This window comes from Helianthus annuus, chromosome 16 (assembly GCF_002127325.2).
Source record: "Helianthus annuus cultivar XRQ/B chromosome 16, HanXRQr2.0-SUNRISE, whole genome shotgun sequence".
NCBI lineage: Eukaryota > Viridiplantae > Streptophyta > Magnoliopsida > Asterales > Asteraceae > Helianthus > Helianthus annuus.
This window is the reverse complement of record NC_035448.2, coordinates 126,169,515-126,186,782: the sequence shown is the minus strand read 5'-3', so window position 1 is coordinate 126,186,782 and position 17,268 is coordinate 126,169,515. Positions and strand designations below refer to the sequence as shown.

Sequence of the window (17,268 nt, the reverse complement as noted above, 5' to 3'; positions counted from 1 at the left end):
TTGCAAGGATCGAGCTACTACTCTAAGATTGACCTGCGATCAGGCTATCATCAGCTAAGGGTCCGTAATGAAGACATCTCCAAAACTGCATTCAGAACTCGTTATGGTCATTATGAATTCCTTGTTATGCCCTTTGGAATGACCAACGCGCCCGCAGTATTCATGGATCTCATGAACCGAGTGTGCAAACCCTATCTCGACAAATTTGTGATCGTGTTTATAGACGACATCCTGATCTACTCGAAAAGTCAAGAAGAGCATGAACAGCACCTACGCCTTATCCTCGAACTCCTTCGCAAAGAGCAACTGTATGCCAAGTTCTCGAAATGCGACTTCTGGCTTCGAGAAGTCCATTTCCTTGGGCACGTGGTTAACAAGGATGGAATTCACGTCGACCCTGCAAAGATCGACTCAATAAAGAATTGGCCTACCCCTAAGACTCCGACCGAAGTCCGCCAATTCTTGGGACTAGCGGGATACTATCGAAGATTTATCATGGGATTTTCAAAGATCGCTCAGCCTCTCACGGCTCTTACCCAGAAGGGTATGGTTTATAAATGGGGTGAAGCTCAGGAAACCGCATTTCAGACACTAAAGGATAACCTCTGTAGTGCTCCTATTCTCTCGTTACCTGAAGGAACTGACGACTTTGTGGTTTACTGCGATGCATCCATCCATGGGCTCGGTTGTGTGTTAATGCAACGCGACAAAGTTATCGCTTACGCCTCTCGACAACTTAAGACGCACGAAAGGAACTACACTACGCACGACTTGGAACTAGGAGCAGTGATCTTTGCGCTTAAGATATGGAGACATTACCTGTACGGTACCAAGTGCACCATTTACACCGATCACATGAGTCTCGAGCATATCTTCAAGCAAAAGGAATTAAACATGCGACAACGCCGATGGGTCGAACTTCTGAATGATTATGAATGCGCCATCAAGTACCATCCGGGCAAGGCCAATGTGGTGGCAGACGCCCTCAGCCGAAAAGACACTACGCCCAAGCGCGTGCGAGCATTACAACTTACCATCCAGTCTAATCTCCCTACCCAGATTCGAAATGCTCAGACTGAAGCTCTGAAACCGGAAAACATCAGGGCTGAGTCCCTGCGAGGATCGAGACAACGACTAGAGCAAAAAGAAGACGGCGCCTACTATGTGGCAGGGCGCATTTGGGTCCCACTTTACGGAGATCTACGAGAGCTTGTGATGGACGAAGCCCATAAGTCCCGTTATTCAGTACATCCTGGTTCGGATAAGATGTACCACGACTTAAGAACCACTTACTGGTGGCCTGGCATGAAAGCCCACATAGCAGCTTACGTTAGCAAATGTTTGACCTGCGCAAGAGTCAAGACTGAGTATCAGAAACCAGCAGGCCTACTCCAGCAACCGGAAATCCCGAAGTGGAAATGGGAGCAAATTTCCATGGATTTTGTTACGGGGCTACCTAGATCCCAACGCGGGAATGACACTATTTGGGTGATAGTAGATCGATTGACTAAGTCTGCGCACTTTCTGGCCATTAAGGAAACGGACAAGTTTTCTACCTTGGCAGAAATCTATTTAAAGGAAGTAGTCTCGAGACACGGGGTGCCAACTTCTATTATTTCCAACCGAGACGCTCGTTTTACTTCCGAGTTGTGGCAAGCTATGCACAAATCCTTTGGCTCACGTTTGGACATGAGCACCGCTTATCACCCGCAAACGGATGGGCAGTCTGAACGCACCATCCAAACCCTGGAGGACATGCTTAGAGCATGTGTGATCGATTTTGGCAAGAACTGGGAGAAGCATCTACCGCTGGTGGAATTCTCCTACAACAACAGCTACCACACTAGTATTCAGGCGGCACCTTTCGAGGCATTGTACGGTCGTAAATGCCGATCACCTCTTTGTTGGGCGGAAATAGGTGATAGTCAACTCACAGGCCCAGAACTGGTGGTAGACACGACGGAAAAGATTACCCAGATCAGACAACGCATGGCGGCGGCTCGTGACCGTCAGAAAAGCTACGCTGATAAGCGTAGGAAACCGCTAGAATTCCAGGTCGGGGACCGGGTTCTACTTAAAGTCTCACCCTGGAAGGGTGTGGTTCGTTTCGGTAAACGGGGCAAGCTGAACCCACGATATGTTGGACCATTCGAAATTACCGAGAAAATCGGTAAGGTTGCTTATAGATTGAACCTGCCTGCAGAGCTGAGTGCAGTGCACAATGTCTTTCACGTGTCTAATCTGAAGAAGTGTCTGTCAGATGAAACACTCATAATTCCTTTCAAGGAACTCACTATTGATGAACAGCTACACTTTACTGAGGAACCGATTGAGATCACGGATCGAGAGATCAAAACCTTCAAACGTAGCCTGATACCTCTCGTGCGAGTCCGTTGGAACTCACGACGTGGCCCAGAGTTTACCTGGGAGCGGGAAGACCAGATGAAGTCCAAGTATCCCCAGTTGTTCCCAAACGAAACCCCCAGCACTGAAGCTACAACTGAATTTCGGGACGAAATTCCAGACTAACGGGGGGATGATGTGACACCCCGTTGAAACACGCTAGCTTGGCAGTGGCTGCCTTAACTTTCGGGACGAAAGTTCTTAAAACTTGGGGATAATGTGACACTCTAGGTTTTTCCGAACGAACACCTTGTAATATTTTGTGTATATATATGTTATTAAATGAAAACGTGATCTTTTTGCTTGATATGTGTCGTGTATGTATTATATATATAAGTATACACGTATAATCTAGTGAGTCGAGACCATGACTCGCAACCACTCGGTTGCGAGTGGGCCACTCGGTTTCGAGTGGGCCTCTTGGGCCGTAACCGGTTTGGGCCGAAACCCCAAGCCCAACTTGAAGATCCCTTGTATATAAATCCCACCTTTCCCCACCTTCCTTCATTTTACACAACACACAAACACACTCCTTAATCTCTCTCACTTGAAACCCCAAACAACAACCCATTCTCTTCTTCTTCTTTCGGTTCAAGCTAGGATCTCGGTCAAGAATCTCGGACAAGATCACCACTCGGACACTTCATCTTCCCTCATTTTCTTCCTTTGTTTTCGGCTCCTTCTTCACAAACCGGTTAGTGTTACATATGTGTAATAGATGCCTTGTATGCTTGATGAATGAAATGTTTATGAACTAGAAAGTGCTTGGTTAGAAGTATTATGCATGATTTTTAGGAAGATTTGTGAAGTTTGACTATATGTGTAAACCTCTATATATGAAAGCTTGATAACATGTTTAAATGGCTAAAGAATAGTGGCTTAAGAATGATTAGGGCCAACCGAGTTATGTTTAATGTCACAAAATGTATGTTTTCTTGTTCTTGCATCATGATCTTGTTAAAATATGTAAGTTTTGGTTCAAAAATGCATGATTATGTTAAGGTGAAAACCCTAGAAAACTATGAACTTGTGATGAACTTGTTGAATATGGTTTGAAGATTTCAAAAAGGGCAAAGTTTGATCTATGTTTACTAATGGTCAGATTAGGAAAAGTGTTAGTGAAACCTTATTGGCTATTACTTGATTTGGGCCTGATTACATAGTACAAATTGGACTGATGGATCTGAATCAACACGTGAACATGAAAAGGACAGCATTACGACTCGCAACCACACAGTTGCGACTCGCAACCACAGCGTGATAACTCGAAACCACACGGTTGCGACTCGCAACCATAGCATGACAACTCGAAACTGCAACGGTTGCGACTCGAGATCACACGGTTGCGACTCGTAACCACAGCGTGACAACTCGAGACCACGCGGTTGCGACTCGCAACCACAGCATGACAAGCCGAGACCTCATGGTTGCGACTCGAGACCACCTTGTTGCGACTGGGCTGTCCACTTTGGTTATTGGGCCAGAATGTGTTAATATGGGCTACCTGTTGACTGGACTGTGTGTTACTGTTTGATTGCGTAAATGTTAGGGTCGGCCCAATAACCCACTGTTTACTTATATGCGTGATACGTGGTAGTAATGTGTAAGTTTTTACGTGAGTGCTTGTACACCGAACCTGACCTATACCGGTAACCATGCTAGGACGTGGTGACCAGCGTGTTTGACAAGTGACCTAATCTGCCGAGCAACCTAAGGTGAGTTCACACACTAAAAGCATGCGTCCCGCGGAGGGACACGAACAAACTACCAACTTTGGGAAAAACACTTTTGACCCATACTCCGGGGGAAAACAGAATGGGTAATTACTATCTCCGGGAGAGATACGTTTGGATATTATTTATAAATCACAACTAGCCATGCTAAACGAAACTCTATCACTTTAAGTCCCTGCTTACAATACCGATTAATCGCCGGGGGCGAACGGGTTATTAGTTGATAGCGCTATTAGGTTTGACAACCTCACACCGTGACCGGGGGAGATCGGGCGTGAACTAGTAGACCTTGCAACATGGTCAATGACGATAGACATTGACTCGGGGCACGATAATATTCCGTCAACAGTTTCGGTATCTACAGTTTAGTGAGCTTACAGATGGGGTAGCTCCCCACAACGTGATTATAAATGCTTTATCTAAACAACTTAAGTTTTTGGTAAACTAAAACTGGACAACTAGTGAACTCACTCAGCATTATTGTTGACCCCTTACTGCATGCTTTGCAGGTAACCCGTGACTGAGGAGCTGCTGCTTGGGGATGTGTAGTGTTCGTCAAAACCCGTGTGTTGGGTTTAATTATTTTGAACTAAGAACTATCTTTAAAACTACTTTGGTTTATGCTTCCGCTGTTTTGTTAAACTAATCATCGAACCTAAACTGCAATGTTGCTAACTACCTTGGATAGTAATTATTTCTAATATTAAATCAATGCTCAGTATGATTAGTGGTTGGATCCTGGTCAGTCACGCCTCCAAGCGGTGGTGTTCCGCATGTGGATTTTGGGGGTGTGACATTGACGATTAGCTCCACTCCCTTTTCCTCAAAACGACCTCACCAACGAGTTAGGGGTGATTCCCTAACTTAGGTGACCGTTACCAAAACTTCTCTTTCGAAACATCTTATTATGCAAACTCGATCATACTTTATACCCAAATTGTTTAATGTTATTTAAAAATACCCACTCATACAGATTTCGAAATACATTGTTTTATCAAACGTACTTTTTATTCTACAATCTATTTTCACTCAACTCATATACGCGAAATTCATAATCATGTCTTAAAACGTTTTATTACTCAAACTTCAAAACCTTACGAAATGCTACCTATCAATTTAATCGGCCCAATGAAACTCTTGCCCATGAACTTTGTATTCGACTTAATCACTAAAACTTGCTCACATTATATCGTCATACTAGAGACTTCCATTCTAAATTGAAACCAAACCAACCTTTCTCAATTACCTATAGGATCTTATAGATATTATGAGATCGTTTTACCAAAGAATATTTCCAACATCAACGAACCATTTGTCTAAACCCTTTAAAATGAACACTAAGACCTTTGATAAATCCCTTTTCCAAGGATCAACGTATTCACAAAAAACTCCAAAATTTCTTGTTAGATGAAACGAACTTACCTTTTTCCTACACCTATTTTTCAAAACACGTGGGCAAGAAGACTCCACGGGGACCGGCCATCTTCGGATCTCGTAAACTCTTTTAAAACAAAGGTAGCATTTTCATTCATTACGAAATGCGATATGCATGACCAATAAGTACTTTATATACTCTTACATATGCAAACTATATTCTACCCTTTTAAACCAAGCTCAATCTAAATTTGATTCAATAAACTCAATGTTTCGTTTAAACAACTATACATGCATATCATCGTACACATTTTGGTCGATACCTCGCGATAACATCATTTATATCATTCGTATTACATACTCGACCTTTTGAATGCTTTATACACTTAGATCCGTGGTGTCCCAACAAACACTATATACGCAATATTTATTTTTCATACCTACACCTATGTTCATACGTTTTATGCTTCTACTTATACGCATACTACTTATACGTTTTGCGCTTCTACTTGTACACATACTACTTACACGTTTTATGTTTATGCTCATACATACATGCGTATTCATACTTAAACTTATGCTCATACTTTCATCCTTACTCATGATTCGTACATTCGTCCCTATACGCGAGCGTAATCCGAGGGATTCGCTTACGTGGGTCCCATACATGCTTAAACATAAACATGCTTACATACGACATTCTTCTACGTACACATTCTTATTTTCAAATTCATGTATACCTTGATTCATACATAACTAGTACAAGCTATGTGGATCATGCGACGATCAGTATAATCGCGGGTGCACACGGGATTATAGTGATAGGCGTATGAGAACCATAGAGTGTACTACTGTGTATGGTAAGACACGGAACGTAACATGACCCCGAGTAACGAAACGGACGTAATGTGGTTAAAACATGGTGGATACGCCGCTGGTACTTCCTATATATAAGTGTTTTCACCATGTTACCAAACTTTCGTAAAACGTGCCATGAGAAATTCAGTGTGTTGCAGACCTTTTGGACCTAATACAACTTCACGCAACTCACAAACGCATTATATCCGATTATTCATGACGAGACTTCATCCTTAACACACTACGTTTATCTATCCAACACTTATGCTATTCACATACTTGTACTCTTTAAGAGCCATTCTTTCATTCTATACTCGTATTATTTTATACAAAACTCGTTCGCAATCCAGCTTGTTTAAACATTTGAGTCCTAACTTACCTCATTACCTATAAAATAGCCTCCCTATTCTTGATTCTTGTGTAACTATACTTAGTATCTCTCTATTGCTTTATTTAAAGTAACAAACCTTTTCGTTCCTCTCAATAAACAGGATTTACGAAAGTATGATTTTTTTATACTATCCTTAAAAACTTCCCCTTGCAAATCTACCTTGATGTTCTCCAAAATTTGGTACTTTTCAAAACTTTCAAACTTCCCAAGTTTCAATTCTTAATGATCACCTTTATGCCAAAAACTCTTTCAAGCCTTCCTCTTGAATAAATTTCGGGACGAAATTTCCTAAAGGAGGGGAGACTGTAACTGCGTTTTCAAACTTCCTACATTTAGAAACCTTACGTGAAATTCTAACTTTGGAAATCTTGTGTTCTTATAACCATTCTTTCATTGTAATCGTTGTAAAATACGGAACTTGCTTCGTAAATAAAACTTGTACATTACACTTTTTACCTAGTTAAATCATGTTTTATTTCATATTTCACCTTGTTACAAGTTAGGGAAAACATTGTTGCACATTATTACACAACTTAACTAACAAAATTACTCATTATAATGTTTTAAAAAAATAAAAAAATAAAGAAATATGGCAGCCCCAATTCAGCAAAATTCAGCCCATATAGTTGGGTTTTGTGGGCTAGTTTCAAGGTGTAACCCCTTCTAAACACTTCCAAAGCCCAACCCATTGAAACCCTAATCCTCCCCCCTATAAATACCACTTATAACCAGCCTCCCTACCACTTTTGCAACCCTAAAAACTCACTAAACATCCACCAAACCGTAGCTGAAAGCAAGGGTTCGAGTAGATTGACACCCCTTCACGAAATGAGCATAACTCACTCAATTCTTATCCGATTCACTCGATTCTTTTTCCTACTTGCTTGTATAATCATGGGGTTCGATTCCTAGACTTCTCCTTGGAGAAATCAGACCTGAAAATGCCCCGAAATAGTCCATAAACTTTCTGTTTGTTTTTATGTTCATCAAAAACTTGTTTAAACCTATGCAACTTGTGTCCAACACATCTCATACCTATGTCCTAATGCTTACAACTTATCCCATGGTTGGTTAAGCTTAAAAACAAGGTTGAGACATTTAAAATCAGAGGATTAAACCTCATAAACTTGGTGTTTTGTTTAGGGTTTTTAACCCACAAGTCATGTCAAACTTTGTCTTTGATACATGAGTGATTATGGAACAACTTGGGTTGTCCAAACATACAATCCTCACATGATTTGATGAATTCTCTTAGTTAGTGTGTATATTTCTTATTCTTTATTGTATGTTCATGACCCTCCTTGGTTGTTTTTTTTACATCAAGTGTAGTGGTGAACACATAGAGGTGCCTAAATGGAAGACTTGATCTTCCTACCTCCTACATGACTTCTATGACATTTAGAGGTACCAAAATGAAGATTTTAATCTTCTACCTCATGCTTGAACTATTGGACATATATTATATAACCTAAATATATTATTCGAATAATCGAATCTTTGATGATGAACTAGTGTTCATATGTCGGGGTACTAGATTACATCATCCTAGACTATGATAACTTGTCACGATTCTAATGGAACCTTGTTCCATGAAAACATCTAAACTCCTTCGAGTTTCCTAGTGTCAAGAACAAGCATCATATGTACTAAATGATTATTTTCCATGTTATTCTCATATCTTATTTTTATGTTGTTTTAAACACCGAATCTCGACTCTAAACATACTTGAACTTTAACCCTTATACATTCGGACTCTAAATCTCTACTCGTCAACAATTGGATAATCGGAAAACATATGCAAACTTTGTGAGTATACTCGTATTCCCCCTTTTTACTTTTATCACTTTTGGGGTGTAACATGTTTACCTATTGAAACTTACACATGAACTTTTGTCTAAACACATGAACATTCCTATAACATGCTTGTATATGTGATGGCTTGATACTTTAAATTTAGGTGATTCTTATGTGTAGAACTTATCATTAACTTCGTACGAGCCAAACCTTGACATATGTAGCGCTATAGGATTAACGACCCGCCTCTACTGAAACTTTGGTTATGTCATGAGCAAGTTGCGTTTTATTGGTTTGATATGTTAGACACATGCCATATTTAATGTTTATCTTGAATCGCATGCTTGCTATGAGGGATTGTTCACACTTTTATCTTATGCTATGTATGTACTAAACTTGTATACTCGCCTTTGCTTTTGCATTGAATAGTATTTTTTAACATGTTACAGGTTGATGATGATGAAATGAAAGAGGTAGCACGATGCCTAGATACACACTTTAGACGTTAGATTTAAATATGTTGTATCGAATTTTGGTTATGTTGGTTTGTTATTTTGATTAAACTTGTTGTTATTTGGGATCTTGTATTGATGACTACTTGAAGTTTGGAAATGAAATTTGGATTATTAAATTATTGTCACAAATAGCGTTATGATGTCTCGAGCAATCTTCACACTTCGTCTCATCCCGATGTTTCCGCCATTGGTTGGGGTGTGACAGAGTAGGGTTTTCATCACTTTTTTCTTTGTAATGGATCCACAGAGTAGTAATGCTCGAAACATAGATGATGTCGAATTTGAAGATGCTGAGGTCGATACCGGACATGATGATGCAGAGCAATATCGGAATCCGACATCAGACAACAACGTTATTTTAGACGATCAGACTAGTAAGTTGTAAAGTAAATGGTTTTATTAAATGTGTTGTTTTTTATCTCCATCATTTTGACAATTATTAGTTTTCTTAAATGTATTTTTAATCACGAGTGTTTGTTTGAATTCAAGAGAAGTATACTTTACTGGTTGTTTTTTGTTTGTGCGGTATTAGATTCTGAAGCGTTATTATATTTGATGCGTTATTTATATTTGATGCGTTAGTTATTTTTTGTTTCAATTTTCGTGATTTTATGTTCTTTCTCTGTATCTTTATAATATTTTTTGTTGTCATTTTTTAAATGTGGATGAAAGATTGTATATCCCAGAGGTAGCTTCATCATGTGTTCCTGTTATTGGAATGGAGTTCTCTTCCATAGAACAAGCATATGTTTTTTATCAGACATATGCCAAGAAGGCAGGGTTCTCCGCTCGAAAAGGAGGTGAACATCATGTTGGTGGTATTATCAAGTCTAAATATTTTGTGTGTTCAAAGGAGGGGCATAAACCACAGGTATTTGACGATCCTTATTCGAAGTTGTCTAAGCCATATAAACGTAGGAACAGACCGACTATTCGAACCGGCTGTAAAGCTCAAATTAAGCTTTGTTCGACGGATGGGGTGTTGTTTAAGGTTGATAAGTTTGTTCAGTCGCATAATCATTCATTCGTGTGCCCCAAAGATATGCATTTATTACCAGCTTATAGACATCTGTCTGAGACACAAGAAGAGATGATATGGGAGCTTGGTACATTGAATCTTGGGCCAGTGAAAGCCTTTAATATAATGAGAAAAAGATACGGAGGGTTTGAAAATGTAGGCGCAACTAAAGACGATTGCAAGAATTTTAGAGCTAGGATACATAGCTATATCGGCCAGTATGATGCAGATATGGTTATCAATAGGTTGACCGATAAAAAGCAGTTTATGATTGATTATTCATTCTTTCATTCGGTCGATGAAAACAAACGATTAACTGGCCTGTTTTGGGCCGATGGGTTGTGCAAACGTAACTATGCTGAGTTTGGAGATGTCATATCGTTTGATGCTACATTTAAAACCAACAAGTTAGTCATCACTTCAATGTTATTCCTGTTATTTTTTTTATAATCATCTTGTTTTTTTATTCATTTTTGAATCCACATTTTGAAGGTATAAAATGGTTTTTGTACCTTTTACTGGTATTGATAATCACTGTCGGAATGTGACGCTTGGAGCCGGGTTGTTAGCATCCGAAAGCATTGAATCATACAAGTGGCTTTTACAGTCATTTTTCAACTCATTTGGTAAGCAGCCGAATGTGGTTGTCACTGATCAGGATCCCGCAATGAAACAAGCTATCGAAGCAGTGTTCGATAAGAGTAGGCACAGATTATGTATGTGGCACATAATGAAGAAACTTGCTGATAAGGTTAGGTTCAAATACAATCTGCGTGATTATTTTTAGAACTGGCGTAATAGTTGTATTGGTTTCATATCTTTATTTGCCCAGACTAAAAAAAATTCATCATGCGTTATTATGTTCATTAATCATTTTTTTCATTACCCTTGTTCAATAAGTTCCAATTCTTTGTTTTAATAGGTCGGACATCAGTTGTGCAATAACGAAGACTTTAAGAGACGTATGTGTGACATTGTATGGACAGATTCGATTACGCCAGAAACGTTTGAGAGAGACTGGAAGCTGATAATGATTGATTTCGGTCTAACTGAGAATAAGTGGATTGATGATATGTTTGGCATGAGATCTTCGTGGATCCCAGCGTTCTATCGTCATGAGCCTATGTCTGGGCTTATGCGGACCACTTCTAGATCAGAGAGCGAAAACCATTTTTTCTGTCAAGTGGCGAATTCTCAACTTACCCTTGTTGAGTTCTTTAACCATTTTGATGGTGCAATGGACATTCAAAGATTCAACCATCGGAAGAATGACCATATATCTAGAAATACAATCCCATATAACTTTTCTGAATCTACTCTAGAGGATGATGCTATGAAAATTTACACGAGGTCAATTTTTGCTGATCAACAGGCAGAGTTACAAGGAACACTGTCCGAGTGCCTTCCTATGGAGACTAAAATTGAGGAACCTTTTTTGAAGATAAGTATGAAGGATTGGAAAGCTCACGGCGACGGTTTATTAGAGGTAATAATATCTACACCAGCTAATATGCGTTTATTGCCAAACCATGTGTCCTTTTTATTTTATTTTTATTCTTTTTTTTGTTTAGGTATGTTTCAAGAAGGGGGAGGATGTAATTGCATCATGCACTTGTCGCAGGTTTGAACAATATGGATTGTTGTGCAAACATATATATTTCGTGTTCAAGATGTTCAAAGTGAAGGAAATTCCCAACAAGTATGTTATGAGAAGATGGACTAAAGATGTGGTACCGAATGATCTTAATAATACATTTGATATTACTGTTGACGATGATGATGCGCATAAAAAGGCCAAAGAGGTTGCGTATGAGATTATGCAGACTGGAGAGTATCTTATTGGTAACCTGATCAAAGATTTCGATCATCTACTTATAGTCAGGGATCGGATGAGAGAGATGAAAGAAATGGTTGATGAACTTCGCATAACCAAGCCCATCGACCCTAAGTTTGATAGATATTCAAGGTTAATTGGTTACGAGAAACCAAACACTGACGCTCCACCTACAGTCCGTGTGCCAACCGGTATTAGAAACAAAGGACGTGGTTCACATAAGCGTATTAAATCAAAAAAAGAGAAAATTATTAGTCTAAAAGGCAAGAGAGGTCGGACATGCAGTTTTTGCAATATCAAAGGTCATGACATTCGAACCTGCAAGGTGTTAAAGGGTGAAGCTACTGCTGCTGATAAGGATGCCAATAAGGAGGGGAGGAAAAGAAGAGCAATTCAGTTAGAGAAGGATCCTAATTTAGTTGATGAAGAGGACGAGGAGGTTGAAACTGGTGACGAAGAGGAGTATGAGGAGTCTGACGAAGCAGAAGATAGTGATTTTGAATGCGAAGACGAGTAATTTTTTAACAACATAAACATTCCATATTTAATGATTTTGTTAAGACAGAACTTTATGTAATCTATGACATTCACATCTTTTTTTACATGATATGCGTGATTAAATATCTCAATTGATTCTTTTTTACCCCTTTTTTGTGATTAATCATAACTATTCACAGGACTATTTGAAATGGAGACATCAAGTGACCAAACACTGATTCTCATCATCATAACTAGCGTAATTAAAAAAAAGCTCATACGTGATAATAATTAACATGCACTTTTTTCATATCAATATTGCTAAAGCAACTGAGACATCAAGTGACCAAACACTGATTCTCATCATCATAACTAGCTATGGATGGATGATTTACCAAAATATACCCACATATGAGTTCAATACACATAAAACTACCATTGTTCAAAATACCAACAACACATTAGGTCATCCCGAAAATCAACAAAATACTGTATTAATCAGCCATACCACCTACTTCGGTGACATTATCTTCCCAACCTCCTTCTCAGACGTCTCCATCTTCTCTTCAACGGTCTCCACTGCATCTTTCAGATATGAGTATACCAAGTTATCTGCAGATGCTTGATCCTTCATCAGTTGTATTCCTTTCTCCCTCAACAAAGACTTTGGTTCTTCCAGCAGCATTCCCCACACTTCCTGGTTTTTTTTTTGTTGTTCTAAGAGCCTTCCCTGCACATCCAGAATACTGTTACAAGAGTTAACATTAGAAGCAAGTTCCGTTAACCTGCGGGTATTCAAGAGCTCCTTGATTGCTTCGTTTGCGGGATCTGTCGACATTGTTGTGTTTGAAGAGAGTTGATATATATTTTTTTTGAGCATATGTCTAATGGGGGGTGAGTGAATCATATATGTGTATAGATGGTTAATTAATTTGGTAGTTGAGAGATATTTTGGTAAGTAAAATTTAATATTTTACATGATTACAAGTCATATCGACTTAACAGTCTAGTCTATCTAGTTGTAGGTTTCATTATTTGGAGTAATAAGTATTTTATATATCAAGCTGTATCCTGATAATGTTGCCTAATTATTTAATTCATGCGTTATTTTTTTACTTCATGCGGGATAAACTTGGGCATGCGTGATTTTCTCACTTCATGCGTGATTTTATATATAAGGAATCTACTTTGTATCATGCGTGATTTTATATAAATCATGCGTGATTTTATATAAAAGGAATCTAATTTGTATCATGCGTGATTTTTTGTTACATAACATATGTACTTGTAATGGACCAAGAAAACTACAAAAAAAAACAGCTGTCATGGTCAATAATTTTAGCTTGTCCTCTTGCTTTGCAATTCCCTTTTATATATCGTTGGAAAACCCTTCAATTTTTATCCGTTCAATTTTTATCTTAAAATATGGCAGATTCTTGTAATTCATCGCGTGGTTCTTCTTCGCCATCTGGTATGCGTGCTTATCTAAAAAAGAGGATCGAGGATCAAATAGCCGAAGACAAGTCTTGTAAAGACTTGTTGGAAACTAACATTTATAGGGTTAGAGAGAACATGAAAAGGAGAGAAGAGATTTTGAATTTGTTGTCTGGTATGTCAGATTCAAGTGTCAAAGAGGTGGCTATGATGTTTATGGTTGATCTTGGCAAGCGGGATGAGAAACAGTTAAAACAACTTGCGGACGCAATAACCGTCTTAGGATGCTCTATGGAGATGAAGATCCAGTTTCTGGAGACTTATTTCTGATGGTTATTATGTATCATCAATCATCTGGGTTGTGAAATCATGTCTATCTAAGTGTTTTATTTTTTGTATGAAAGTTGTGTGTTTGAATAATGAAAATGTCCGACTAGTTTATGTTTATAACCAGAAATTATTAGAATTAAAAATAAAAATAAAAAATCCAACATGTCAAAGATGTTTGGAACAAAAAACAGCAAGATAGTAGTCCTACGACTTTTCATTTTGTTTCCCCTTTTTAAGGTTGAAGAACTGATCCAATCTGTTCTTTATTTTGTTATCTAGATCGCGCAAAACATCTACGGGGCTCGATTTCTTCGTAAATTCCTTAGCTTTGTCGTATACCTCTTTCCTTATAAGATTGTAGTCGGACAATAGAATCTTACTAAGATACCTGTACCGCAAAAACCGTAGTTGTGAATCTTGAATCTTCTTTTGGTCTTCGGTAGCAAACCCTGCATTCCATGGAGATTTGCCCTTGTATGTCTCCATATGTCTCATAGTGAAGACACCACAGTCACAACCGTTTTGAAGATTTCTCCAATCCATTTCCTTTCGAATTATTTTTGCTTTTTCCAACTTTGTTATCCACTCTTTTTGTCCAATTTTGCCTTTTAGGTATAGTATTAGAACTCTCCGCTATAAGCACGATAAAAAATCATATTAGTACCTATTCATCATAATAATAAAAAGCTACTTAGAATTACCAGCTTTTCGGGGCGTCCACGGTAGCGTTTGGTAAACGATTCGGCAGACCTAGAGTTATCAATTAACTCGATATCGCCATTTTTCATGTGAAAGCATAGGCACCAGTAATGATCAGAAAGTAGTACTGGAATGAAGATGAGATCAACTGTGTCAACTTTCTTCACCTGATACTTACACAATATATCGTCTAGGCTTGGTCCGAATACCTTCAATCGATCACTATCTGTGATTTTTGGCTCAAACATTTCGTCTTGCTGCAAGAATTTTGGTGATTTTTCTCATTAAAATCCATCGCTCCATTAAGCGTTAACAAGAGTGATTATAATATAGAATGGTTGGGTAACCTTAAACATGTATTCATTAAACTTTAATACACGGGTGTGTAACATATAAAACTGCAACCATGCGTGATTAACATATTATATTTTCATCCTTGCGTGATTATTGTTGAAAAACTTACCAATATTGTAGTTGGCAAGAACAGCCTGTAGGGTGATGATTTTTTGTCCCTTTTTTTCTCTTCAAAGTTTAAAACATCTACAAATGCGTCCATTCCACCGTATGATATGTATTGCGATGGGTGGAAGGTTTCAAAAATGATTTTTAGCGTTTCGACTCCACTGTCAGACTTGTATATCAATGTCCTGTTTTTTAATACCAACAAAGAACAGTTTAAAAAAAGATGAAAATTTTAAACTCATTATTAGGGTTAAAAATCTTACCCAATATCTCCGACCGGAGCTAAGAGATAACAGATGATTGTTTGGTCACGTTCCAGAAGTGGCTCATATAAGTTGGTTATCCTGTTGCAGTAAGGTGATCTGTATGCGTCACCTAATTCTGCCATCCGCTTTTCGTTCTTTTCCCTCAACATGTTGATACGCGTTCTCACTAGGTGTGTATGCCTCTCGTCATCCGTTTTATTTGTGTTCGCTGACACAGGAGTCTTTTGATTACTTTCACTTGATGTTGGTAGGATTGGAGCCAATTTTAAAAGTGTCTCAACCGACTGCATATCTGCTTCTGTCACTTCATCAGTTTCATCAGCGGATGTTGTCGGAGGCTTTTCTTTACCATAGGCATCGGTTATTGTATTCTGTTTATGTGCTTGTTGCTGACTGCACTCTGCCAAATTTACAGGTTGGTCCATGTTGTTTACCACATCTGCTTGTGCCACTGTTTTTATGTTTGATTTGGTTAATTTTTTGTAATCACAAGTTAGAAAACTATACCTTTTTTTTAGTAATGAACGTATTTTTGTTACCTTCTGTAGTCTGCCTGTATACGCCTGGTTCGATGGTTTGTAAGGCAGCCAGGCATGAGTCCGAAATACCCCCATCATCAAATGTCGTATTATGAACATCATCACATCCTATAAAATCACAAACGTTTTGGTTTTTATTAAACATAATTTCCTGTAAATATTAACAAATAAGAGAAATTCTTATATACCTTTATCTTTCCCTGTGTTTTCATGTTTCCAAGCTTGCATCTCCATCGCCCTCTAACTCTTGAATTATTTCGCCACCCTGTCCAACTTTGTTTTGAACCGCCTCATCACCAGCAGAGCTTACTTCATCAGGTATCGAAACTGTATTTTTAACCGCATCATTCCATTTTTTACACCTTTCCATAATTTCAACATCCCAGAAAAACTTCTCCTTTACCCCCTTAACGAGATTATTCATTTCCGTAACCAGAGAAATGTATTTCATTATATTCTTGTCCATTGTTTTCAACAACAGCTGCAGAATTCGAGATTCATAAAGTTCATGCGTGATTATCAGTCTAAGAAGCCAAGTTTCATTTTTTTAATAGCATGCGTGATTATCAGGCTATGTGTTACTCCTAAAGAATTGGACCAACAGCTTAAACTAGTGGGTAGTAAATAAAATTATAAGCCCATTGCACTTTTTATGGCATCAAGACTTATGCTAATGGGCCTCCTATGTGCCAGTCATATATATTTTGTCCTTAGTTCAGACTTATGTCAGCCCAAACCAGCAGCAGCATACGTTCATTTTTTGAAACCCCAACTGTTCAAAATTAGAAGCCCCAAACCATGCGTTATTAATTTGTTTTTCAAAATGCGTTATTACATGTACAGTAGTTATTTTTCTAACATCATAAACAAGTATTATAGCATGTGTTATTCATAGTAACAAAAACAAAAAATCCAGTTTACCTTTTTACTTTTTTTTGAGGCTTCCCACGCAGCATGATCATAGATCACCCCGGTTAGTTGAACCGGAGTGTTGCAGTAGTCAAGCTCTTTTTGCGTTTGTGTCCCTATGTCCATTTCATCTAAATTCAAAGCTGAAATATGTTCATTAGGATTCCACCCATCAAACCAATCCGTATTTGATGGTATGTAACCTTCGTCAATCGGATCTTCCCCATCCAGG

At 38.4% G+C, this 17,268-nt stretch overlaps 1 protein-coding gene across 1 annotated transcript; it reads left to right on the top strand.

The window, feature by feature from the left end:
• The first annotated feature begins 9,786 nt into the window (after window positions 1-9,786).
• LOC110901470 (protein FAR1-RELATED SEQUENCE 5-like) lies at window positions 9,787-12,437 on the top strand. The gene is made up of 4 exons (XM_022148298.2): window positions 9,787-10,493; window positions 10,579-10,837; window positions 11,009-11,572; window positions 11,658-12,437. The coding sequence occupies exons 1-4, from the start codon at window positions 9,787-9,789 to the stop codon at window positions 12,435-12,437; spliced, it is 2,310 nt and encodes a 769-aa protein (XP_022003990.2).
• The last annotated feature ends 4,831 nt before the right edge of the window (window positions 12,438-17,268 follow it).

Bases quoted from the DNA above. Each gene is read 5' to 3' on its own strand.
- LOC110901470 (XM_022148298.2), top strand. From the start codon at position 9,787: ATGGAGTTCTCTTCCATAGAACAAGCATATGTTTTTTATCAGACATAT. The intron at 10,494-10,578 runs GTTAGTCATCAC...CACATTTTGAAG, and splicing joins GCTACATTTAAAACCAACAA to GTATAAAATGGTTTTTGTAC. The intron at 10,838-11,008 runs GTTAGGTTCAAA...TTGTTTTAATAG, and splicing joins TGAAGAAACTTGCTGATAAG to GTCGGACATCAGTTGTGCAA.